Source organism: Haliaeetus albicilla, chromosome 16, assembly GCF_947461875.1.
Source record: "Haliaeetus albicilla chromosome 16, bHalAlb1.1, whole genome shotgun sequence".
In the NCBI taxonomy this organism is placed as follows: domain Eukaryota; kingdom Metazoa; phylum Chordata; class Aves; order Accipitriformes; family Accipitridae; genus Haliaeetus; species Haliaeetus albicilla.
The window spans coordinates 23,282,236-23,309,512 of NC_091498.1; the positions used below are offsets into that span (position 1 = coordinate 23,282,236).

Here is a 27,277-nt window from a genome sequence, read left to right on the forward strand (position 1 = left end):
ACACAGGTGGAAAATGTACTATGTTTTATATGTCATCAACCAGTTATGCTTTGTTGTCACTTTGGACAAAACGAATCACAAGATGAATGATGTTGCTGAAGAAGCTCAGAAAACACTATATTAAATTGAAAGGTTTGCTTGGTTTTAATACCTTTTCTTTGCTATTTTTTCCTATAGCTTGTTCATATCTGCAGAGTCCCAGTGCTTCTGGGGAATAAATAGTTTAAGAAGGTATGTTCAATCATAACTCCTGTAAAAAAACCTGGATTGTTGCAGTGGACAGAACTGGAAGTCAAATTGATATAGTCTAAAATGTGATACTTCCACATTTTATCTACCAAAAATCTCTTTAAACTTAATTCTTTCTGTCTTTGATGAAAATCTTAACAGATCTTGAGAAATTAAAAACAATAGTCACAGTAAGGGTGAGACTGGCTGACTGCACAAAAGGAACAGCTCAATTTCTGAACTGTTCATGGGCTAAAAGGAGAGGGCACTGTTTTATTCTAGCCTTATGATTAAATAAATATACCTCATATTCCATAAATCAGAGTTGCTTAGGTACGGTTTGCTAATATACACATCACTGTATGGGTAATACGGTAATCGGATAGCACTGAATATTTTTTACTGATACTCTCATCCTGATGGTGAATGTGGTACTTAATGCACATTCCCTAAGGGATCTAATTTTAAGGAGAACAAGAAAAAGCAGGATTGCTTCTGATTTAACTATATTCTTTGTGTGATGGAGCAATGTGTCAGAAATTATGCCTCTCTCTATAGCAGAGAAGTTAAACTCATGGATGCTTACGGCATTCAGGCATCATGCATTTCTCTGCCTCTGTAGTTTCTGCCTTGCACATGGATCCATCAGCAGGAGTCATCTTGATCATTCTGTGTCGTCTCTTCATCCCTGTGCCGCAGCTGGCACTACATTCATCCCACTCTCCCCATTCAGTGACAAGGCAGCTGCTAGGGGCTATTCAAAATGGACAGAGAAAATCATTCACTAGTAGAGCTCAGAAAAAAATGGTTTGGGCAGTGCTGCTGCTATTAGCTGGATTTACAAAGCTAAATAAAATACTTACAACACTCCTCATTTACAATACATTTCTCAGTCTCTTCAGTAGGCACTTTGCACATAGAGCCGTCTTCAGGGAATTGTTTTACGTATCTTTCTCTAGATCGTGTTCCCATTCCACAGGAAACACTACAGGGGGACCATGTAATCCAGTCAGACATCATGCAAGTGGAACCATCTAAAATACAGAGAACCATTTTAATTGCTAATATTAACACAGTTGCTGACAAATCTGTTGCTGCCCATTTGTGCGTAGTACCACTTTTATGCCGCCTCTTACATTCTGACCTCTCCGCTATTGCTTACTTTACTCCTTTCCTTTATACTTCTGTGTACTTCATGCGCTGACTCCGATGAACTGCAGAATTGACCAGAGACAGCTTCAATTTCTATTCTTCAGAAATTATTCCTGTTTGCCATAACCTAAATCACACTACAGCAACCGACAGCTTTAAGAACTTTAAAGGAAGAGTAAACCCTACAAGGTTTTCTTCTCCACCCGTTCCTCTTGATTACCTTCATCACTGCAGCCTGGACCCATGCATGGCTGAAAATCTTGGGTATCTGGACAGGGTACACTGAGGTCCAGCTGAGCTTTAAGCATTCTCTGCCTCATCCTCTTGCCCTTTTCACAGGTAGAAGAGCTGCAGGCTGACCATGGGGACCAGTTTGAATATATGCAGGTCTCAGGGGTATCATCTAAAAAGCAAGAAAAGGCAGTGAATGTTAAAAATAGTCTTCCATTTGCTTCTCTTTGGTGGTTACTTTAGATGCTAATAGGATGCATTCTTTGCTCCTGCATTCTATCTTCTACATTATAGCCCCCTCCCCCCCAAAAAAAGACCAATTGCCAACTTTCATTTATAAAAAAATAAAATTTGAACCCCAAAAGGCTTCTCTTTTTTATTGCTTGTATTGTTATTGTCATCTTCCAGGTATACATGCAATTTCTTTGCTGTATAAGGGAAGGCTAATAGTAGATACCAGAAAAGATGAAACCCTAAATCACTTTTTGTCACTGAGTGGGACTTTTGCTCCTAAGTCAGTTTTGTACTTATCTAGAAATAACAGTGGAGAAGGGAACAAAATATAAATTAGTACAGCACAAACTGATTCAAAATGTACCTTCTTCTTTTTCCTCTGGTGCTAGATCTGCCACAATATCATCTATGTTATCAGGTACGATATTGCATTGCTCCCCCTGCAAAGAAATTATTGTGGAGATTGGATACAGGAAACTCATACGTGTATGCAGCGAGAGGGGCTAAAACAGTATACTGTGAGGCACTATTGCATCTGCAGCACTTTTTTCTCTTCTAATTCCTATGCATACTTAAAAACAATCCCCAATTAAGCAGATACAGTGATTACCAGAAGTAGGAGAAATAATACCTCTAAGACAGTTTTAGTTCTTTTCTGCTATTATCTTTGTTGCGGGTAGGTTAAGGAGTGTAGATTTGAGGGGAGGGGAAAGGAAGGATTGTTTTTTTTGGTTTATGAAGTGGGGTTTTTTGCTTGCTTGACAATTTTAGATATATGTTATACCTTGCGTGCAATTCTCTCAATGACAACTCTGGCTACCAGCTTGATAGATCCTCCTTCTGGATCATAAAATGGACTTTGAGGATGATCTAAGCTTGTGAGTGGTCTGATCTTCTCCTGAGGCACTGTAGGCTTGTTAGGAGACTGCAATCAAAAAGAAAAAAAAAGTTAAAAAAAGAAACTAATAATTATTATTAATAATAATACAAATCATCTGCAGAAATTAAAACTTCTCCAAAATGCTAAATTGGGAAATTCCAATATAAGATGAACTCAGTACATTCATACTTAATGGTAAGGTGGTGTTTTGGTTTTTTTTGGCAGGAAGCACTTCACTAACACTTTGGGATTCAACCCTGAAGCTGGGTTCACAATAAGATGTATGCCTTGTTGTGTGGTTAGATAACTACATTAATAAAAAACATTATTCAGTATGCCTCCAGAGCTGCATTATAACTGGAGAAATTCCTTAGGTTCTAAAGCGACCAGGTCTGAAAGAAGAAAACAACCATCTTCTGTTGTCTGAAAAAGGAATATGCGTGGTATTTGAGGATGTGACTAATCTTGTCTAATTTCAGCTGTCTATACTGTCTGTATAGACACATAGTGTAGGTATGCTTGGCACCTATGGAGACCTAACTAGTTCATTAACTTGACATAACTCATTTGGTCAAAACCAGGACTTTACCTGAGGATGATGTGAATCTCTTCCTAGACTGAGAGAGTGATGGAGACAGAGAAAATGGATGATTTTAGAGTCTCGTGGTGATGACAAGTCCAGAGTTTCACTCCCTGCTGTAAGGAATAGTTAAGTTTTCTGGGCCATACAGAATACTTGGCATTGGGTTGAACCAGTAGAAAACTCAAGTTGATGTGGCTGCTGATGGCACACACGTCTGTATCAAAGGGGTTGGACACCTTAATGCTTAGTTTTGAGCAAACTAAGTCTTCTGTTTATTTTTAATAACACCCCAGGAAAATGTAATATTATCCCATTAATAATAATGCTCAGGGAATTCAGACACAATGACTGACAGTAACCGTAGCTAGCATCTGTCTAAATGACTTTTAATTCATTATAAGCAAAATTTTTACTAGAGTAGTATAAAGGCATATATGGCATTACCATGGATCAAATAGCTTTCATTCTTCACTGCTTTAAGGTAAACTTTATGTTTTGAAGATATTACAAATAGTCCACATACTTCATAGGTAACGCCACTGTCTGTGCCAGCATCCCAGGGTATTAAATCCTGAACGACTTTCTGAACCCAGCCGCAGTCCTTGGTACAGAGGTCTTCGGCAGACAGACCCACGTTCCAGTCCGGGCTGGGGCCCAGCATGGTGAGGAAGGACATCAGGTGCCGGTGACGATCGACAGAAAATTCAGCAGAGGGAGCAGCTCTCCTGCAAATTAGCCATAGGAAGACTATTAACAACTGAATTCAAGTTTGCTGCTAGAGGGAAATGAAACTGGTGCTTCAAACTGGGAAATGCTGACCGCTGGTATGACACTGTGTCTGGTATGTCGAGACAGAGAAGTAGGATAGGGAGAGGACTGCTGCTCAGCACTCTCTAGTTTTAGTCTCCATGTACCATCTGAGAAACAGCTTTGACATCGTTCAAGGAGATTTAGAGTTTAATGGGTGAGAGATATGCAGCAATAAAGAGCTGCATCGGCATGCTTATGTCTGTTGTATAATAATAATAGTAAAAAAATCTGTCACGACGCTTACAAAAATTTGAAGTAAAATAGCAGAGAAATAACCTGACGTTTTGATTGCTGGGATACTTTTCACCCCCCAAAAGAGAATAAAAATTCTAATGCCAAAAGTGCTTGGAAGTGCTACTGTGTTTATGTGCACAGAAAAGCACTCATTAATAGAGTTTTAGTGCTCATGTAAGTGAGAGATTAATGGCCATTGCCAGCCCTAGAGAGTTCAGCCAAGACTCTTGCAGGTTTCTGCCAGTGTATGTGAAAACGCCTCTATTCATCCAGCCTTTGTCAGCCAGTCCCTTAGGAAGAAATTGTGCTGAATCATGCAGTGCTCTGCGATGCTGACGAGCAACTACCACATTCCTATGCAAATGGAGAATAAAATCAGGCCTGAACCGGAGGTTTCTGTTCACAGATGAAAAGCTGGACCTCTTCATGGCATCTTTCTTAGGAGCAACAAGAAATGCAGAGTTATTTAAAATACGACTTTGGCAATTCTGCTCTACCAAAATACTGGCCTGATATCAACCCAAGTTTTCTTCGGTTACAGGACTTGGGTCCATACAGAGTCAAGCTGGTGGTTATTTTTCAATTTTTGTGCAAAACCGCACTGCTTTATGAGCATCTAAAGACCATGTTTATTTTTAATGTAAGTTTTTTTACAGTGTTATTCATCTTCCCTTTTTGAGTCAGGTAGCTGTATATATATATATAATGCACATACACTGTTCCCTAGTCACAAGGAGTTTATTCTTCCCACAAATGCTTGTATCTCTGTAAAAATGTGGCATTTCATTTGTGTATTTTTTTCTGGCTCATAGCACTCTCAGCACGTTAGAAAAAACAGAACAGCCTAAAGACAATGTTTTTGCATAGTTATCACACAGTTTCAAATGTAAGATGTCTAAAAGTTAGTGTAGCTAGTTCCCCTTCAAGAGGCAACTTGCAGAAGTAGGCATCTGTTAATAGGTAAAATGTTCTGGCCGCTTCTGTTAGAAGTTGTTTCTCTACTGTGTAAATTATCTTACATTGACTCTGAGTAGAAGAGTTTCTAAGTGTTTGATTACATTAATCCTGCCTTTCCCAGAAAGAGATGAAAATTACTTTTTTTTTTTTAATGACAGATAGAACTCTGATTTCAATGGAACAATTTGTCTAATGTAAAGTAATAAAATAATGAATGATGGTATCAACGTTGCTCTGTGAATACAGTATCCTGATATATTTGTCAAGCAGTGATTAGTCTTAAAAAGCCTGCTGACTGACTTCAATTAACTAAAGGATTTACTGCATTATAGGGATTTCTAAGAATTCCCTATAGGAATTTTATATTTAAAAACAGTACACAGCAGAAGTCTAAACAGTACACAGTAAAGATAACAGAGATGTGTGTTTGTATACCTGATCTTTACATTAAGAATATGTCTAATGTGGACATTGCAGAACAGAGACGCACGTCAGCTCTTGCAGGGGAAAAGCAAGGGCAGTGTGGAGCCGCTTCCTATGGCATCTTGCACCTGAGCTGATACGAAGTGAGTTGGTATGTATTGCATGATATTACATTTCAATGTTCTGTGCACACATGCTCTCAGAAAAGACAAGAAAGGCAGACACAGTCATAGAATCATAGAATCATTTAGGTTGGAAAAGACCTTTAAGATCATCGAGTCCAACCATCAACCATGCCCACTAAACAATGTCCTGAAGTGCCCTGTCTACACACTTTTTTAATATCTCCAGGGATGGTGACTCAACCACTTCCCTGGGCAGCCTGTTCCACCATTTCAGTAAAGACATTTTTTTCTAATATCCAATATAAACCTCTCCTGTTGCAACTTGAGGCCATTTCCTCTCATCCTATCTCCAGCCACCTGATAGAAGACACCAGCACCCACCTCACTACAACCCCCCTTCAGGTAGTTGTAGAGAGCGATAGGGACCCCCCCCAGCCTCCTCTTCTCCAGACTAAACAGCCCCAGCTCCCTCAGCCTCTCCTCATAAGACTTGTGCTCTAGACCCTTCACCAACTTGGTTGCCCTTCTTCGGATGCACTCCAGCACCTCGATGTCTGTCTTGTAGTGAGGGGCCCAAAACTGAACACAGGACTTGAGGTGTGGCCTCACCACTGCTGAGTACAGGGGAACAACCACCTCCCTGCTCCTGCTGGCCACGCCATCTCTGATACAGGCCAGGATGCCGTTGGCCTTCTTGGCCACCTGGGCACACTGCTGGCTCATATTCAGCCGGCTGTCGACCAGCACCCCCAGGTCTTTCTCTGCCGGGCAGCTTTCCAGCCACTCTTCCCCAAGCCTGTAGTGCTGCATGGGGTTGTTGTGACCCAAGTGCAGGACCTGGCACTTGGCCTTGCTGAACCTCATACAATTGGCCTCAGCCTGTCCAGATCCCTCTGCAGACCCTTCCTACCCTCCAGCAGCTCAACCCTCCCTCCCAACTTGGTGTCATCTGCGAACTTGCTGAGGACGCACTCGATCCCCTCATCCAGATCATTGATATAGATATTAAACAGAATTGGCCCCAATACTAAGCCCTGAGGAACATCACTTGTGACCCGCTGCCAGCTGGATTTAACTCCATTCACCACAACCCTCTGGGCTCATCCATCCAGGCAGTTTTTTTACCCAGCGAAGAGTACACTTGTCTAAGCCATGAGCTGCCAGCTTCTCAAGGAGTATGCCGTGAGAGACAGTGTCAAAGGCCTTGCTGATGTCTAGGTAGACAACATCCACAGCCTTTCCCTCATCCACTAGGCGGGTCACCTGGTCATAGGAGATCAGGCTGGTCGAGCAGGACCTGCCTTTCATAAACCCATGCTGGCTGGGCCTGATCCCCTGGTTGTCCTGCACGTGCCATGTGAGCGCACTCAGGACGAACTGGTCCATAATCTTCCCCAGTACCGAGGTCAGGCTGACAGGCCTGTAGTTCCCCGGATCCTCCCTCTGACCCTTCTTCTAAATGGGCATGACATTGGCAAGCAATAATCATAACATTTAAAGGCAGAGGATTGGAAATCACTTGATTAATTTAGACACATAGTAATGGAAAACTTTTGTCACCTGTTATTCTTGTGATAGGCATGTACAATTAAGGCTTTGAATGCTCTTTTAGAAAAGTAAATATTAATCATGTTATTAATATAAATCAGAATAAATTGTGTATCTAAATTATAGCTATATCAATATTGAAACTGTGTAAAGGAACACTTCAGTAGGAGATACTCTTTGCCTACAAGCCTTTGCATGTGCTAAATTGTATCAGCAAACCTGAGCCTCCTATAATTTTCCAATTTCAGAGCACTTACTTTGCAAAAAATTACCTATATCTTCTGCTCTTTCTTTAAGACAGATAGCTAGTTTCATGGCCATTGTACTGTATTTTATCCCATAACTGTTTAACACAGAAATGTGAAGATTATTAAACAACAAATGGAAGTAGGTTTTTCTCCTCTCCCTGCCTCTACTCTTGTACAGATGTACACAATGCACACACACTTTGCTGTGCAGCACACCATGCTAGGTTGGACATTTAAAATTTTTTTATATGCAGTATTTAAGAAAGACTGATGTATTTAAAACATATATTATCATAAAATACATTTGTTGCACTCGCTACTTTATTCTATTAATTAATTTCTGTGTGGACACTTGTAAGCAGTATGAATATAAATTTGAACCAGAGTTGTATAATGTTGCCCAACATTCAGAGTTGCTGTAATTAAGGAGGATAAATGGGCTGAGCTAAGGCACAGTTGATTGATAAAAGTACTACCTAGGTGGAGGGATAGGTATTGACTGGGCTTATACAATAGAGATCTTTGGTGGGTTTTGGGTTTGAAATTTTTTTTAATAAAAATGACAAATTTCAAGTCTTCCCTGTATCCACATGAATGACGGATTTATGGCGTTGGCAGGAACCTAAATCCTTCCACGCCTATCTCAACAACACGTCTGGCTCAGTGTTCTAAGACTGGCCTATGGATCTCCCTGAAGGAAACCAGTGTAAAAATGTACTCAAGTGCACCCTAAACCCCATCTCTTTTCAGTTCTGTATTGTCAATACACCTGATAAAATAGGAATGTAGATCATCTTCTTTATATCTGCTTTCAATACAAGTATATATTGCCATTTTAAGGCTTTTAAATTTTAAGCAAGTGTTCTTTTGCAACAGGTTGAACATGTTTGGTAATGCCCACAGGAAAAGCCTAAAGTTTGTAACTAACAACTGAGGTGGATTTGCTGTAAGAAAGAGACAAATACGTCTCTTTCCTTCCCCTACACATGTATATGCATAAAACCAGTGGCAAATAAGAGTTGCAAAGCAAATCCTAAACATGAGGTAAGTTCCAGGTGACACCCTTGAGAACCCCACAGGGTTGGGGAATCCTGCTGTCGCTGGCTGAAGCAGACAGTACTTTTCTGCCGTAAGCCTGATCAGCCTGTTGACAATTCCTGTCACATAGGACGGAGTGAAGCAAAGTACTAGATAGTGTCTTGCATCCTAATGTTTTCCCTTTTCTTTATTTTTGTTCTATTTTCTTTTTGTTAGCACGATTTGGATCTTCAGCTGTAGGGATGCCATATACTGAGCAGCATAAGAAAATGCTCTTTCCCCCCCCCCCTTTTTTTTTTTTGTGTGTGTGTGTGTGGTTAGTGGGAGGTTTTCTGTTTGTGTGTGTTTGGGGTTTTTTTTTAGGCTAAAAGAGCACAAACATGATTTTGCTTTACAAGTTTTTTTCCCTAAGTGACAATCTAGTTGCTATCATTGCTGGGGGCGGGGGGTTTAAGAAAGCCTTTGACAAAGCAACAGAAACCTTGGCTTGCTGCAAGATGTATTTTTGAGTGTTGAATCAATACTGTTGTCTTCTACTCATATCCCCGTAAAAGGTAATAGAGCACACGTAAGGAAGGTGGTTGAGGGGAGTTACTGGATAGACACAGTGAAAAGAATATTTTGCAGTCTAAAACTTTGAGGTTACTTTTGGTTTAATATTTGATTAGTATGCAAGTAAAAGAAGTAGAAAAAGGCAGCCTGAGCATATATTCTCTGTTTTTATGACACTAACTAGCTCAACAAATAAGACTATTTATAGGGTTGAGCTTGTACCGTTGGAATCAGTGTGAATTTTACTGCTGGATGCTATGTGTACTATATTTGTATAAGAAGGCCATTTGCCTCACCCATGCATAAAGAATTTTCCAGCAACACAAAAACCTATTATATAAGGACAGATTTGAACATGAAGAGCATCAGCACTTCCACTGCAAAGTGCAGCGTAGTGCAGAGAATCTCTTGCTAGCTCTTAAACTCACCAGGTTGGCTACTAGAAGTGATTCTAGTTTTAGCAGCACAAATGCAAATAATTTTTTCAAATAAATTAAAACAATGTATTAGATGCTTGTTATGCAGCAGTGGAGGAAAAGCCAGCAACCTGAAACATCTTCAGAAATACTGAATTTGTGCAGTGCTTCACGGTTATCCAAGTTCTGACTTCAGTTGTGGATAAAAAATAATGTGATTAAGTGAGCATGTTAAAGAGAACAGGAGAGCGTAAAATACTAATTGTTATGACAGCTGTTTGAAATAAAATTCTAATTCAGGTAGTCTTACATATTTTATGCTGGGGAAAAAAAGCTGATTGATTCCATGGATTTAATAACTGTATAGTGCGCATGGTAGTTTGAAATAGCTTATACCTCTCCAAGTTTCTTCACAGAGCTGTATTAAGGTATACTCGCCCTAAGCCTAGTATTAGAATCTGGATACTAGATTCATTTGAGCGTACTGGGATCTGATCTTGCTTGTGCTAAGGATAAAGCAACAGCCTTTTCACACAGGAAGAAAAAAGTGTAAAGAAACACAAGAGAAGCCAGTCTAAGCCTGATGGCTGTCGGAGGTGGTAGGTAGTTGAGAGCACTGTGGACCACATTGCTACTGGTTTAGTGTCAGTTCTAGGTGGTGCTGATGATGTGAAAACACTATTTTTTAAAGCCGGGAGTTTAGCTGATTACATAGACCATGAAAACTGTGTATTTTAGGTAAATAGTAAATGAATTGCCTATTATACCTTTAGTCAGCAAAAGTGACATCATTCTTTTTTAGAGGCTTATACTACATCACATAAACACTTTCTAGGAGGAATACTCTGATTTATTAATCTTTAGAACTATTTGCTATTGATATAAATAACATTATGAGCATGAAACATATTTCACACCCTTGAACTTCCAACTCTGCACCTCCTGCCTACCAACAGCACCTATGCAACATCTGGTTTATTGAATAAACTTTAAAATCATAACATCCTGAAAAGTGGACTAGCTTCAAAGAAAAGAAATGAAGAAAATTAAGATTTAAAGTTGAATGGAAAGTACTACTCTCTTAGAAGTCTGCAACTAACAGAACAAATTAGATGGCATATTTAGATGACATATATTATTAAGAAAACCATTTATGAAGTGATGCAAAAGCATTAGGACCATTACACGGACAACAAAGTTTTATGCGCAGGTATCAACACCTGAACAAAAAACCAGAATTTCAGAGTTGTGCAGAAGGAGGGGGAGAATCCTTCTTAAGTTCTGCTTAAATTCAGGGCAGGTAAGCATTTAACCTAATGAATAATTTAAATATGTGCATGTCCCTCCAAAAAACAGGGAAAAGAAAACTACAACAAAATGAACACTGAGTCAATGAAATTTGACTGACATCCAAAGTTGAATGGCACTTTAATGCCAAGCTGGTTTTGTCTCTGAGCACCAAATCAGAGGAGGTGACAGTAAGAGTTTGGCTATTTTATTTCATAACAGAAGAATAAAGCAAGCCATATTTATATCATAACAAAAGAAGAAAAAATTCTTATACATTTACCTTTTGAACTACAAAAAAGGCCTGCATAACCACCTCTTTGCTGTATGTAAGCTCTTAAAGTGGGAAAGTTGCCTATAACCAGCAAAAAGAGATGGATATGTAATTGCATATATAGCTAAGGGATTACATCATTACCACTGACATTAAAATCACTACTCAGAACAAATGCTGTTCTAAAATATCATTAAGCTGAGTATTTTTAAAAAGCATTACAAAAGGAAGGGACTTTGTGCAGCATATCTTTCAGATGTTTTCATATTGTCATCTAAACATACCTGGATTTCTACTTCAGATAATAATGATATATTATTCATTAATATACCAGCTATTTTTTATTTAATACCTTCAGAATGGGTATACCTTAATGATATGATTAACAAATGTGAACAGGCTTTCCTAACTGAAAAAATTCTCAGTTATCTCAAGTTAGGTTTGCAGTTTCTGAAAACTGCTGATTTGTGTGCGTGTTCTTTGCAGGCTGTCACCAACCAGTTAGGTGTGGTTATCTGACGTCGTGCTGGCAACATTTGCTCCTGTTTGCTTAGAATAACTTCATGTCACTTCTTAGACCACTTACTGTGCATTTACAATCAAACCATGTTTCAGGAATCTTTTTGCAATATATGGCATTACTGGGTTTTATCCAGGCCAGGCTGACTACAAAGCCAAAGGACTAACTGTACGAATTCGGGAAACTTTTGTCTTCTTCACTTCCTAGGAGCTTTGGGGCTACAAATTGTCTGCCCAGAGTAATTACCGCTATATTTACAAAGGAAATCCTATGGGAAGTTGTAAGAAAGAGCACTGTTGCTTTGCACCTCCTTTACACCTGGCTAATCTACAAAGCCCTGACTGTGCCCTGTTTGTCCTGGTTTGCTATGAATTTAATTTATTCTGAGAATTATATTGCAGCAAATATCTCCTTTTAACAAAAATTACTCTGAGGCTATTTATTGGAATATCTACAAAATGTAGATAGTCCCTCAAATTCTTTTCAAAGATTTTAAAACAGTGTTGTCATGCATTTCAAAACCATTTATTTCACAAGTGTCAAAAGCTTGGCACTGCATTTTGCATTTCCCCGGTCCCAGTGTAATCTGTGAAGATGTCCAACATCTCACCACTTTTATTGATAAACCACACATGCCATTTCATTCAGCATCTATGTCCATCAAACCTATATATGCCTTTTGGTGTCTGGATATGTGAGTTAGAGTAAATGTTTAATTATCATTACATTCATAACAATGCGAAAAGATAACAATTGAAAGTTTGAAATTTTGCATATAGAAATTTAAATAGCAAATCATTCCAGTTAGTGAGTATTTACACAAGAAAGAGGAGTTAGGTTTAGTAAGTAGACATATAATTGCATGAAAATAATGCATACATGATTACTCACAAAATTATAAAGGGAAATTATTTTGCCTCAAAGAAAGACAGCAGATGGTTGGGAAATAATCATAAAACAGTAACTACCAATGGGAGGAACATGTAAAGAAAACAAAAGGAAGGATAGAATGGGATGAGTAAGTTTGATTTAATTGGATGGCCATTAATTTCCATGAACAATTAGTATAAAGTTCTTGCAGTGATTGTTCTTAGTTAAAGCTTTTCTATGTTTTAATACCCAACTTTTTTCCTTGCCTAGTGACATTTGAATTTTAAATAGAAAGTAAATGGGAAGCGATAGAAAATGGAACTGCCATATGTGCTTGCTCTGACAAAAAAAATGATCGACACTTTTTTTTTTCTTTTCCAACAAACACATATGTTCTTCCTTACTTTTTTTTGAGATTGAATTATGAATTTCTTAATGTGGGTGTCAGACCATCTGTCAAACAATGAAGTTTCCGTAAGTCTCAATAATACACATAACACTTAAGACATTAATTCTTTTTATAAGCATGATGTAGTTTTGTGATTAGGTTTTTTTAGTCGACACTTAATAAATGTATATAACTATAAATACAAATTCGCAGGTAAACACAGTACTTTACAATAGCATGTGACTTTATTTCTAAGGTAGAAATTTGCAGCCTTGTGCTGCTAGTATACAACCCAGCATTACTTAGTGCTGTTTTCTGTGAAAAATAAGAGACTATGTTCTTTTCTCATTTAAATGGAGGTCTGTAGAGCCATTAAAATAGAGTAACCAAGTTGTGAGGGCAGTGGATGGTGTTGGGTTTAGTCATTCTTATTAAGTTCCTAAAATATTAATAAAATGGAAATTCATGTTATTAAAGCTTTTATTTTATATTGATTATCCAAATATATACATGCATTTTGAACTCAATCACACCCAATCTCAAATTTAGATGAATTATAAAAATGATAAAAATGCCAGTTGTTTTATATGGCTTTTTAAAATTTGTTTTGTCTGAGTTTTACTTCAAGTAGTTCTTTTGGTTTTGGTAAAACAAATATTTCTGCTTTTTGGATAAAATTTAGAATTTATATTTAAAAAATCTAAAAACACTAGGGAGATTTTCTGTTTTCAATGTGAAACCATAAATTTACCATTTAGATCCAATTCTCATGTGAAAACTTTCATTTTGAAGTAAAAGCCTTTTAACAAAAGTGTTTTGATTAGCTCTGCTGATGCATAAACTGCTCATTCAACATAAATTACTCCTGCATACAGCTGTCAGGAGTTTACTGATGCTTCTATTAAACTTCCAAAGCACTTCAAGTCATACAAGCGGGGATGCCCTCATGATTTAGGGAGAATGGTCGTCCTTAAGACGGCACATCAACAGTGTGGAGGAATGATATACTGCAGGAAGGAAGGATATACCACAGGAAGGAAGGATATACCACAGGAAGTTTTCTGATCTAAAATATAGTTTAACCATTAGCCAAATGCAAAGCTGGAGCACTCAGAATTGTTTTGCAGCTCCAGAGAGATTTATGTGTTTGTCTTCGTGTTATCAGAAGTCACAACTGACATTTTTCCCTTTTCCCTATATATTTTTTTGTATATCAGATTGTCCTTTATGCATTACTTTTTCTGTTTAGATCAGGAGTTAGAATTCTTCTATTTTTGACAATATTAGACTTCACTGGATTAATCCCAGCTATCTATAAAATCCTAGAATCGTAGAATGGTTTGGTACACAAAATCTCCAAACTTTGAAAATATTTCCTAGTACTATACTGTCATTTTGTGGAAGGAAACTTCATTTACATCTGGATTGACAGATACTGGCTTTCACCCCATTTTAGGATAGACAGCACAGTGTGATAGTGGGAGATAGATAACAAGAGAGGTAAGGATTTGTGGGGAAAAAAATGCTCCAGAGATTTACAGAAATAAAAAGTCAAGACACGCTGTAGTGGCACTACTGAAATAAAATGCTTCCATGCAAGAATAAAAATATATACTTTATAGAACACTATATCTGGGGGTGGGGGGAAGCAACAGAAATCATCAGGCTATCATCATATTCTATTCCTGGGAGGCATGTCATCAAACTACTTAAGTTAATATGACTTTTAACTGTAAGGCTCAAATAGTACATCCACGCTAATAAAAGAAAGATTACACTTAAAAAAGCACAGAGCTACCAGAACATGGTATTTTCATTTCTTTTTATGGCTATATCTCTTTGCAGTAGTAGATACCGTAGAATGCCCAGAAAGTTCTACAAGAATTTATCGTAACTACCACAGCTTATGACTAACTAGATTTTTTTAAAAGTCTAAACCCAGAAATGTTAATTATTAAAATTACACTCCTGTTCCCTTGTGAGCAGTTGACCATGGAACCTGACTTTTTTAAAGACAAAGCATTTTCATCGTCACCACATAACAAATAATCTGCAAGAAAGCAAGAGATCTCATCCAAAAAATTGAGTACATAAATCTGAACAAGATACTTACTTTAATTGACGTGCTTGCATTTCTTATACAGATAATGTATTTTTTCTCTGAGAACTGGCTTCTTTTTGCCTTTGTTATATTTCCTATGAAAGCTTTTACTTTAAAGAAGGTAATTTCTAAGAAAATATAATTGGAATTTGACCATTTCTTAGTTTTAGGACTTAAAGATAATTTTTTTTACTTGTAATTAATGTAAGGAAAATATCACTTATTGTGGAATCTCTAAAGAATGAGCATTTTACATTTACATCTGTCTGTGTTATATAAATTCAGGTCCTGATTACTTCTTGCAAGAGTAATACTGTTGGCCATGATATAGTGTGCAAATGCCAATTCATATGTGCTGCTTTCCTCCACTTCTTCCTGCAGTTTCACTGAAATATCTCACTCTTAACTATTAGAAATTGTTTTGCATTCCAAAAGGCTTCAATCCAAAAATGTTCCCACCACCAGTCTGAGCTCTGCATTCTGATTTTGTTCTCACTGCATTTCACTGGCTTCCACCATGGCTTTTGCAAAATTTTTGTTCATCCGTTTATGCTTTACGTGGCATCTCAAGTAAGGTCAGTTTCTGAAGAAATAATGAGCTACCAGATGTTAACAAGTGATCACAGGAATACTGAGATCTCTGTACATTCATTAAACTTGGTCAGATGTGCATGAGTTTTTCAACTCATTGATTATCAAGTCATTTTTCCAAAAGATGGCAATACAAGACCTTCATAGTTAAACAGCTATTATAACATTCTAACCACAAGTAAAACATTGCATGAAAATCTCAATCTGAATACTTAGCATGCAGTGAAATTAACCCAATTTAAAACAAGGTATTGTAATCGGTATCCTACAAGATGAACTGCAATCGATACGTAACATTTCCCACATTTTGCACTTGTTAAAAAAATGAATCCATTGATCAAATTCACTCAGACAACAAAATGATTGAGCATGCTGCTTCCCTCTGTTCAGGCAAATCCTGAAATCACGTTCTACTATTCTGTGCCAGCAAATGTTTGTAACATGTGATGACACTGTGCAGCATCCCCTAAGAGCACAGAGGGACACGTATATACGGGTGTTTTAGTTGAGACCAGAGGTGCACTTCTGAGGTGGATTTCCCATTGTGCTTTGGTTCATATCCCGGAGCAATCTCCGAGTGCAGACCTGATTTCTTTCTGAGCAGTCTAGCCTGGAGCTTTTTCCCTGCGGTCCCGCTGCTGGCAGGCAGCCACGCTCCATGCGACCAGCGCGGTGGCCACCCAAAGCAATCTTCCATCCCCCAAATTTGTCACTTCCTCAGCACTGTTTCGCTCTACAGATCTGCTCCTGTTGCAGCATATTTCTTACAGATGTAGATAGCTTAGGTAGCTATCATTATGAAGAGTGTTTGTGGATATAAATACATAGTCTATAGAGATTGTAATGCCTTCACCATAGAATTAAAATAGGGTTTTAAATTTAGACAAGACATACCTCACAGAAAATCTTCTTAAAATATTCCCAGAGCGCCTATTTAAGGCAAAATATGGGCCATACAATACAACATTACAACTTTTATTCTTATAAAAATATATCTGTAGTTGTTGAGAGCCACTTAGGGATTTAAAAAATACTTTCAAGCATCTCAAAATTTAAATCAACTCATCTGTCAGGAGAAAAGCACATCATAATTCTTCAGAAAAAACCTCATATATTTTCTTTTAGGATAACATAGATCCAGTGAGATGGCAAATATAACCACATTTCACTCATCCCACTTCATTACAATGGCAAGTCACTGAGAATAAATTTGTAACTCAGACAGTTCATCAGCCTATTCCTTGGTTCAATTCTTCATGCTTTAGCTACTGGCAATTTTATATCCTTTTATTTTCAGTTGTTCATGATGACCTGTTATCAATGAGACAGGCTTGTATAAACTTAATTATTTCTTCGCTGGAAGTTTTATTTTCCTGGATGCAGCTGTTATTGACTGAAATCATGTTATTGTGAATTCAGTGTACTTCAGGTACAGTGATGTTGCTGTTATAATGGCAATGACTAGTTTGGTTTTTATGGCCGACTTCCCAACCATGTGTTAGCCAAGTAATGTTCACACTACTGTGGTCAAAGATATGTTGATATCGTAAGGTATTAAATACAGTTAACAACATAACATAAGCTATTTCCGCCCCCACCAAGAATCCCTAAAATGGTCCTTAAGGTTTGCTTCAGGCAACAATTTGACACTGTCTTGGTATGTTAGTTATTTAAGCTTCATTTTTAATCATTTTTTCTTTTTGAACTTTTTGTGCTATCCACTTTACTGCATGGAGAGAGGCTGTACTCTCACAAATCCTATTTATGTAACTACTTACATGAGGAAAGTCAAATGTATGAAATTGTCCCATATGCTAAATGAATAGTTACACACCAATGAAATTATTTTCGCCTTAGCTTTGGAGTAAATCAACTAACATTAATGGCATTACCGTGCACACTGACAGAAGAATTTATCTGTACTATAGATATTAATTGATTTTTTTTAAAGAAAACACTCTAAAATTGAAGGAATATTGAACTTTGTGAGTAAAGATCATGTCTCCATGGAGCCTTACAGTACTGTTTTGCTGCTTCTGCATTAGTACTGCTATTAATTTTATAGTGCATTCTATATAATGATTCAATATGTAATATATTCTGCAGGGGCCATACTATTCACAGTTCTGCTGCTGTATTAAAGGAAAGAAAATGTCTTTCAAAAATCTATTGTAACATCAAAACATTATTGGTGTCCAAAATAGCATGTGTTTTTTTTAGAACAGGGCTGTGAGCTCCTCTGTCCGTGCCTTTCACACCCCAGCTCCCTAAACGCAGAGCCACCGAAGTTCCACTCTCACAAACGCTCTGAAGTCACCAGAGTTACACCCACAGTATAACAAATAGTTGCCCATGTGACCTACATTATATTATTTTCTTTTCATTAAAGTAATGTCCCAGTCCTTCAGATGTCTTCACCCTTTCCTCACTAGGAGATTGAACAGCTGCTTGGCTTTATAGTACACTTTTCTTTTATAACAAGAGAGTTAACTACACTCACTTTTCTCTGTTAAAAGAAACTTAAAGGTAATGCAACCACATGCACATCATAAGGGGTTCAATGGGTTAAATGCAGCTATGGAAGGATACATAAACTTATAAAGCAAGAAAATATCTGAACCTTACTTTCTTAAAAGTAGAGAGGAAGTGGAAGATAAATGCAGCATTCAATCAATTAGGAGAAAATGTCTAACAAGTATGCAAGAAAAATGAGCATTATAAGGAATACAAGGAGTAGCAATAAATAATAAGCTTCCTTATTTCTATATAACCCTCTGCTGACTCTTAGTCACACTAGGTGAAATTATACATGCATGATTTATTTTTCAAATCATTAGGTGGAACTGTGTTTATAAGCAATTTGTATAATCAAATGTTAATGATATACAGTGGATAGATGATTAAAGGACTATGATGTGAGGTTTTCTTATCACTTTGGAGAAAACAACAAATAAAATTTAAACTATGCCCATTACAGCTGGTTAATTGCAGTTAATGGCAGTATTTTGCCATTCAGAATGCCAGTTAAACCCAAATACAAGTATGCATGCAAACATCTTTTTTTAATTCTCAGCTGGGTAGTCTGAGGACTTGATTAATTAAGCAATTGAATAATTTACTCATTTCTAATGTATATTTTTATAAATTACATTCTGATAGCAATATCAGCTATTTATGGGCAGTGCATTGCATGGCAGGACAGGAAATCATTTCAGCATTCTTAGTGGGATGGCAAAAGAGTTACATCAACTGAAAATGGGCAACTAATCTCAGTATTTACTCACCTAGACATCACACAAAACTAAACTTTTGTGACTACATAATATTTTAAAAGAACTACAGGTACATTTTCATTGCATGTGAAATATTTTAAGTGGCTGGATAGGAACTGGAATGACGGCAAAATTCAAAACCCCGTCTTCTTCACTGAAGTTGATTAAAGAAAGTTAGTAGGTACTTTTCAATGAACTTTAGTTTGTATGCTATGAGGAGTTTGGTGTGGTACTTGTGACTAATTCTATCAACCCTTAATAAGATGCTCTAGGAAGACTAATTCACAGAATTAACTTAGAGATGTTGTCAGGTCTCTAGTCTCCAGGGCTCTGGGCATTTAATTATTTTTTATCTAAAGCCTCTCTGTTATCAAAGCTGAAAGGTGCATTGATTTGAATCTTCCCCTCTCAATGCTGATTAATATAGATTTAGTAGAGAACAGCATTTGGCACTGCCATTGGCATTCTGAGTTAGACACAGCAAACGCCTGGCTCCAGAGGAAAACAGAAAGCGAGGATTTCTGTTCGGGTTTGGTGCATAGGTGGCTCCACGCTGACCCAGGTGATGGCAGCAAGTTAACGACACATGCGGCACATCCTCTTGCTGGCACAGAGCAGCCTGGGAGAACGGCTGTGCAAACAGGTGAGATAATTTCATAATGACACGACTAAATGGACCATATTTTCCTTACGTGGATTTCCTAAACAGTTAAACAAACACTACCAGCTCTGAACAAGTCATGTACTTTCTGGCCCTACGAAAAGTGTAGCATTCCCTACAGAATTAAAAAAAAAAAAAAAAAAAAAAAAAAAAGCATTTCTGTAGGAAGGTCATTTAAGGTGCAATTATAGCATGTAGGCGGTTGAGGTGGTTTTATTTTGGTGCATTCAAGCAGCAGCTGATGCAAGATTTGGCAGCAAAGGTGTTGGTGTGAGTTTGTGCCAGGGACTGAACGCATGTCGGGGGGTAGCCTTGTCTGAAGGCTGCACAGCTGCACCTTCTCTGCTCTTTTTGTTCTCGCTGGCTCAGACCTGTGCTGCTGCAACGCGTAATTTCAGCTCATACCAACCCTATCTGAAATGCCTGAAAAATGTAGCTGGCATAAACTGCTTCACTACTTTAACCTTAATATTTATAATAATTAACTGCAGTGAACCATCTCAAAATTAAAGCATGACATAAGGGAATAAGCAAGTTGTTGACACTAGCTTGGTTTTACCAAAATCAGAGGCAACAAGTAAACAGGGAGAAACAAAAATCTTTTTTTTTTCCTCTAGTAAGATCACTGATCGAGGCCATGAAGCTACTCTGCACATCTGTTTCTTTTTCCGTCAACAGTCTCCGCATTAAGCTCTCCAAAACAAATTACTCCAAATGTAGGTAGCACAACAAGGTACTGATTTTGAATATAGCCTATAAATATTTTGTAATATAGGTCTTTCTTATTAAAGGAAAAATGCCAGCTTTAGTTGTGGCACATGTCCACATATGCAGTTTAGAATAGAATAGATAATTCAAATAGATGAATAGGTAAATTAATTTCTCAAACTCTCCAAATAGATAGGTATAAACATCAATTACATAAATCCTAAAAAAGATTACTTCTGAAAGACTTTCAGATCTTAGATTCCTCAAATAACATATTTATTTTATAGGACAACACAAAAGGAAATGTCTACTTGAAATCTTCATTCTAAAACACTACTCCTTTTATTATGAATGTAATGTAAATGTATGTAATTTTGTCCTATTTCTAGCACAGAGAAATTAAGCAAGTAATGGAAAATCAATTTCAAGTAGACCTAACAAATTATCATTTACTTTTAAAATGCATTTTGGGGTGAACAGAAACATTGTTTCTTAAGTTGAATTCAGTAAATATCAGTCAATAAAGAAGACAAATCTAAGTGTTTAATTTTCAAAAATCACCTAATTCATGCATCCTATTTTAGGTAATGTGAAGGTGTTTAAAAAAGAAAAAAAAGGCTAAAAATCTGGAAATAGAACAAAATATTTTTGTTGGCCAGGAACAGTTTCTCTTCCAAGGCAGCCAGGGAACTGAAAAAGCTATCGTCATTGCATAGGTGCCACAAAGTAGTGTCAGAGTGATTTCTGACTAATGAGAGCATGCAACTGATGTGTACTTATTCCACACTTACCCCTTCCCCATCTTCCAAAGCTGGTTAACTCAGTCTTTACCAAACATTTTAGAGATTAATCTCTTTCAGAGAACTCTTCTGTCTCTCCTCCCTTTTCTGGAGGGAAAAATCCTAGTGATTGCTTTCTTTCTCTGGCCAATAAATATTTAATTATTCCATGCAAAATATCAAGGCTTGAGCTAGAAGAACATGACACGTGACAGTAAAGGGCTCTCACTGTGTAGATTGCTGGTTTGAATTTTACATTCAGAGGTAGGCGTTACCATTCAAATCTCATCAGGAGGAAAAGAGAATTAAACCTAGACCTTACAAACACCAGGAAAGTCTTCTCCACCTTTATTTTGCTGACCACATGGGTGTGTGGCTGACTTACTTAAAAGTTTTACATGAAGATCAGTTCCTTACTGATAAAACAGGCAGGGCAACAACTAAATTATGGAAGTTAATATGGTTTAGTTGTAATCCGTTGCCTAATAGAGGTCCTCTTACCCTTGTGAAAATGTAGCGAGCTTTGGGAACTCTGAACTTTGGTTGTATTTTTATGCATTTAGTAATGTTACTAATAGCTATTTAAGTATGTAAACACTTCGGGAACAGAAGGTTTGAGAATTAGGTGTTTACAGCAAATGGTTGCCTAAATGCCTTTCAATGTCCTTTTGTAAATTAGCCTCTCTGTGAAGTTCACAAAAGTTGCAACATGTGAGAATGTCAACAGAGAGGTTTAGCAACACATCATGTTTACATGGATAATGCTCATGTTTCAGCTTTCTGCCATCGGATGGAACTGATTAGATAATATTGGTAACATTACTGTAGTTACAAATTGTTATTAAAGCTGTTTTCACTGCTGAAGACTTCTTTTAAGTATACAACTGTATACATAACCTTTTACACAAGGATATTTATCAGTGAGACACCACCACATTAAGGCTGTGTGAGTTGTAAAGAGTAGAATATCAGACACAATAAATTAAAGTCTTTCACAGTGAAGTATAAGACAAGCAGAGGGAGTTATTTTATTACATTTCAGAAGACAGTGAAGAGTTCCATTTCTGACTTAAGTGGTTGTCCATCTTAACATCTAAGTAATCATTCAGTGATCTAAGTATAGAGGCTACTTTAAGGAGGAGAAGTTTTGTGGGCACAAGAATAGCAGAAAATTACAGGAAAGTAAAAAAAAACCCAAAAGTAAAAAATGTAAGTAAAAAAGAAGTAAAATGAAAAACAAACAAACACTGAAACCCCAAACAGATGAAACTCCCTACTCCTCTGTGGCTTGGCTTTCAATTCCCAAATGCTGTAATGAAGACTCATTAATCATAGCAAATTCACTTCAGGATCAAAACATTCAACAAACATTTTTTGCTCAAATTGTGCCAAAAGAATTCTGGAAAAAAGCAAAGATTGAAAGAGCTTTCACTCAAGAATAAAGGAAGGAAAATGCAAAAGAGTATGTCAGCATTTTTTTCTCCAGCTAGTATGATCCATCAACTCAGACGTATTTTGGATCAGAGCATTTTTCGTTTCCCATCACCTTTCTATAGAATCCTTTTCGTTTGATTTCTGGAACAGTCTACTTTGTTGCCCAGTTTAGTCATTTTATCTGTCTTGATGCTGAAAACCATACTTGGGAACATCCTGTTGCATTTTATGATATCCTCCTTGCAAGCCAGGAAAACCAGCCCTAATATCTTTGTAGTCAGAGAAAAGATATCAAAGATACGTAAAACTTGAAATGGACAGGGATTGATGGGATAATTTGTAGGGGATGATGAGGTAACCATACTAACTTACAAACTGTTTGGACTAAATTGTTCTGTTCATCTGAAGTATAAAAGAATAGGCCTCCTTTTCCGCTAAGCTTCACTTTCGAGTGCTTGCTGGAGTGTTTTCAGGTAATCTCCAAACAAATGGGGAAGAGCTGCTTAAGTGGCTGAGAAAAAGACTAAGCTCTGCACACAGTCAAGAGGCACAGCAAAACCACAGGACCATGACTACTCGCACAAACAACACGGAGGGATGAAATGGAAACAGGAGAGACATAAGGAAGGAGAGGATAATTTTCCAAACTTCAAATAGTTCAGAATTATAATAAAAAAAATGTTTATCACTTCAATGTGCGCTGGTTGTAACTGAGAATGGGCTGAGGAGGTAAAAAAGTTGGAAAGCAGTGGCATTTTTGCATAAAAGAAAAAAACAAATGAGAGAGGAGTATGAAAAGTAATGCTGGTGAATATTTCAGAAAATAACTAACCTTTGAATGTCAGGTACTCTCACTGTGCTATTTTCCTAGATAAAATATCTTGAATTTTTGCATTGAAATACATTGCCTATAGGTTGACATACTAATCTAAGATAATTAAAAAAACGGAAAAAAATTAACAATTAGAAAACACATGAGGTTCTTAGTAATAATTACAATCATACTGCTGGAGACCCCTATCCAAACATATTCTTTCTCCTAACTAGGGCTGCAGACTGAAACTTTGGCAGGAAAGGAATGGGAAATAGGCAGCTAATTTATGCAGGGAAGTGAGGTCATCTTGCCAGTTTTTTAGAATCTGAAAGGTTTTAGGACAGAAAGTTAAAGATACTTTTTCAGCGGGTTTTTTTTTGGTGTTTTGTTTTTTTTTTTCCAAATTAAGATTGCCTTTTTATGTATCAGGAAAAGCCAGAAAGAATACATGAAAATACCTGGAAAGACACACTATCTGTACCAGTATTTAATAATCTATAAGGTCTGAGTGTTTAATAATGGAATACATGACATACTGGAGAATAATTTCCATCCTACATCTGATCCATGTTTGCATTTATCAGTGTTAAGCTATATGTACACAGAAGTCCACATTCTGCACTGTTGCATAGGGCTGAATGCCTTCCTGGTTTACAGGAACTACAAAAAATTGATTAGACAAAACAATTACCATTCAAATACTTCTCCCTTTGCCGATACTAAGAAAGAACCATATACTTATACGGGACATGTTTTTGAAATGTCAGAAACTACCCAGAGAGATATCTATTAATGTGTGATTCCTGTCCAACTATCCATTTTCAATTCTGTTCTTTTTTTTCAGAGAGCTGAGAACTATATGGTGAAATGATATTCCTTGTTCTGATGTGGTATCTTGGCTTGGAGGTCCTGCCATTTTGGAAAATCAGAGATCCACCTGAAGAATTTGCTTTCTCCTACTCCCCAACCATACTGTTATATAAAAGAAAGTTACACGTATGATAATGCCTTTCCCTGATGGTAAGGAATCACAGAGGACATAGTGACCATGAAAAAACAGGCAGCTGTAAAAACAGCCAGTGCCCTGACAACACTACATGGCTTGGATTTCAGCATATTAAAGACAATCCGGCTCATGCCAAGATGTGGAACTGACAGCTTCCCCTGTGGCCGACAACGGACTCTCCCCCACACCTCCCCAAAGGGTCCCGTTTTTCTTCTCGTAACTGACTCTGTAACTCACGTTACGGACTGGGACAAAGTGATCAGGATTTGTGCTTATTTTCTTCTGGTGGATTATCCCGGGAAGCTCTTATTTAGATTAAAGTGCTTGTTGAATGAAAAAGTGGGATGTCACAATAAAGGTGTCTGGATTAGAAATAAAGGGATAATGAATACAGACCTCCCCTTCCCCCCCTCCAACCCATATATTTTAGGGAAGAGAATTCAAGGCAAGGTTTTTAAAGGTATTAGCTCCTGTGGAACTTGGTGCATACTATTTTTAAAAGTCTTGCCTTCTTTCTCCCCAGATTATTCTGTTATGGCTTGATTATTTTACAAGTGCCAGATATGCAGATTTGGATACCAGTTGTACTATCTGTATTTGCTGTATTTTATCCTCCATACTGCCAAAGGCCAATGATTTGCAGCTGAGTATGAAAGTAAAATTTGATTCTGCCTGAAACACAGCTGAGAAGAAGGGAGCAATGAGCTGTGCTCTTGTTTATAGAAGTAAGGTAAGAAAAACTACTTTCATTTGACAGCATGCTGTATACTGATATCATTACGCTCAAGGAAGAAAACATTCCCTGCGAGTACTTTAAAGTCAGAATTTCAGACATGCAACTTGGTAATACAAGCATAAGCAAGAGCAAAATGTTTTATTACTTGGTCTGGCACTCCTTCTCATGCTACCAATATTGCGCTCTTGGTTAGGCAACCATAAAACTAGTTCACAGAGATCACCCAAAACTGTCACCTGCACGCAACAACTCAGGAGAGTTTTTTGCATGCTGGTGCCATGGATAAGAAACTGATTGGAGGATAATGAATATGAGTGATAGGAAAGGAAAAAAAAAAAAAAAAGACAGACAGTGACAAAGAGCAGGCACATATAGGAACTGAGGAGAGGGATGATCTTGAAGTTCTTTTCCAACCTAAACGATTCTATGATTCTATTCTATGATTCTATAATAAAAAACAGACAGTGAAGTATGGCAGGATATAGTTTCCACAGCATTATATTGTACTGGTAGATGACAGTATGTTAAAGTATATTAGCGTTAAATGTAATTAACAGAAAGCATTTCAGAAAATTACTTAGTGTCGTTGTATCCTTCCCTGCTCAGGGCTAGCAACTTGTCTCCGCCCCTACTCTAACTTATTGTATCTGAACTTATGGCCGAAACCAAAGAATTCTCCCCGGGGAGGCACTTTGTGCCCACTGGATCTGCACTGAGAAGTCTCTATTTTCTTCTCCCTAAGCAGAAGAAAAGCTCCCAGTTATATTTCCCGTCTTATCTCCGGTGTCATGAACCAAAGGCTTTCGGCATCGCCGTCAGATTTAGACACAGACTTACACACTTCATGCCCTCAGTCTATACAGAGCTTGAAACATTACTTAATGAGGTACGACTGGCCTCAGGAGTCACAGTCTCATTGACCGGCATTGACAGAGTAGAAGAAAAGCCATTTAACTCCATGATGAATCCGCGAGAGGTGCCCGGCCAAGACCATCCTCCCACACGTTACTAGGGGTGATGAGAGTGGAAACGCAAGGGCTCAAGATGTGGGCAAGAATTAGCAGCTTGCCTTGCTGCAGCCTTTGCAAGGAGAGGAGATGCTGCAATCTCCCTCGCTGTTTTGGAAAGATGGGAGAGGACCCAGCAGCCACGGGGGCAGGCACAGCGCCCACCCTGGCTGGTGCTTGCCCTGCGTGGGCAGCCGGGCTGGTGCCTGGGGCTGTGCTGAGCCTCGCTGCAGGCTCCCATCTGGTTTCTTTTCTCTCGGGTTTCCCCTGAAAGGGGTGAGTCTCACTGAGCTGGTGCCTGCGATGAGCAAATACCGAGCCTGTAAGTCTCCTCTCTGTGACAGTGTCTGCCACCACCTATATGTGAATGTCCCTTGCGCTCCATCCAGCATCGTTACTCTCAGCTACCACGTTGACCTGGGTAGCAGCCTCGTGTCTGCGGTGCCTCACCCTGGATTCTCCACAACAGCGTGAAAATCGATTAATACTCTTACAGCCCTCTCACAAGTTTTAGAGGTAATTGTTCCCCTCCTCTCTCTGATTTTAAGTGTAATCGCTGTAACTAACTTGGTACTGTAACTTGGATAGGGTTAGCAATAAAAATCACTATATGGAATGGGGAGGTAAACTTTGAAGTGAGAACAGGCTGAATTTGCCAACTTTTGACACTTCAGGCCTCCTAAGATCGACTCACTAGTATTATGCATTTTATAATTGTTGTAAAACACATTTAGGAAGGTTTTTAGGCTGTGCTTATTATGACACATTGTAATGCCACTTTGGCACCTTTATCACACCGTATTATACATTAGATATATAACTAATGATTATGCAAAAGAAGATTATTCATGACTTTTAGTCAATTCTTGATTAGTAAGATTGCTATGTTATGCATAATAATAGATCAAATGTTTATCTTGAGGAGTCATTATCCAGTACTTGCACAGTTCTAATCTAAATTCCAAGAAGCACCATCCATAACAGCAAATGGGAAATTAACAGCAGAAGTTAATAGCTGTTGAAAATTTTGTCTTCTTTTGAAACTTAGCTCATATTTCTAAACGGAATCAAAAAGAAGGACATCATGGCAAAATATAATAAAAAATTATTTAAGAAGCCAAAAATCTAACACTACCTGTAAAGTGAAGGAACACAAAATCATAGAATCAT

General features: G+C 37.7%; 1 protein-coding gene and 1 long non-coding RNA gene across 4 annotated transcripts in view; one reads left to right on the forward strand and one right to left on the reverse strand.

The window, feature by feature from the left end:
* The window catches only part of SPON1 (spondin 1), a 204,437-nt gene that overhangs the window by 6,904 nt on the left and 170,256 nt on the right, over positions 1 to 27,277 (reverse strand). The window contains exons 8-13 of the mRNA XM_069803959.1: positions 3,832 to 4,033; positions 2,630 to 2,770; positions 2,210 to 2,285; positions 1,601 to 1,783; positions 1,092 to 1,262; positions 815 to 982 (exon numbers count right to left, since the gene is read on the reverse strand). Coding sequence (XP_069660060.1) covers positions 815 to 982; positions 1,092 to 1,262; positions 1,601 to 1,783; positions 2,210 to 2,285; positions 2,630 to 2,770; positions 3,832 to 4,033 — 941 coding nt within the window. The remainder of the gene's footprint in view (positions 1 to 814; positions 983 to 1,091; positions 1,263 to 1,600; positions 1,784 to 2,209; positions 2,286 to 2,629; positions 2,771 to 3,831; positions 4,034 to 27,277) is intronic.
* Positions 176 to 25,319, forward strand: LOC138689293 (uncharacterized). 3 transcript variants are annotated; one of them, XR_011328174.1, is made up of 5 exons: positions 176 to 231; positions 5,787 to 5,883; positions 19,390 to 19,605; positions 20,241 to 20,356; positions 24,203 to 25,319. It is a non-coding gene; the product is annotated as an uncharacterized lncRNA (long non-coding RNA). The 3 variants fall into 3 exon arrangements; XR_011328172.1 differs by having other exon boundaries at positions 20,241 to 20,339; XR_011328173.1 differs by lacking the exon at positions 176 to 231 and adding an exon at positions 4,029 to 4,132 and having other exon boundaries at positions 20,241 to 20,339.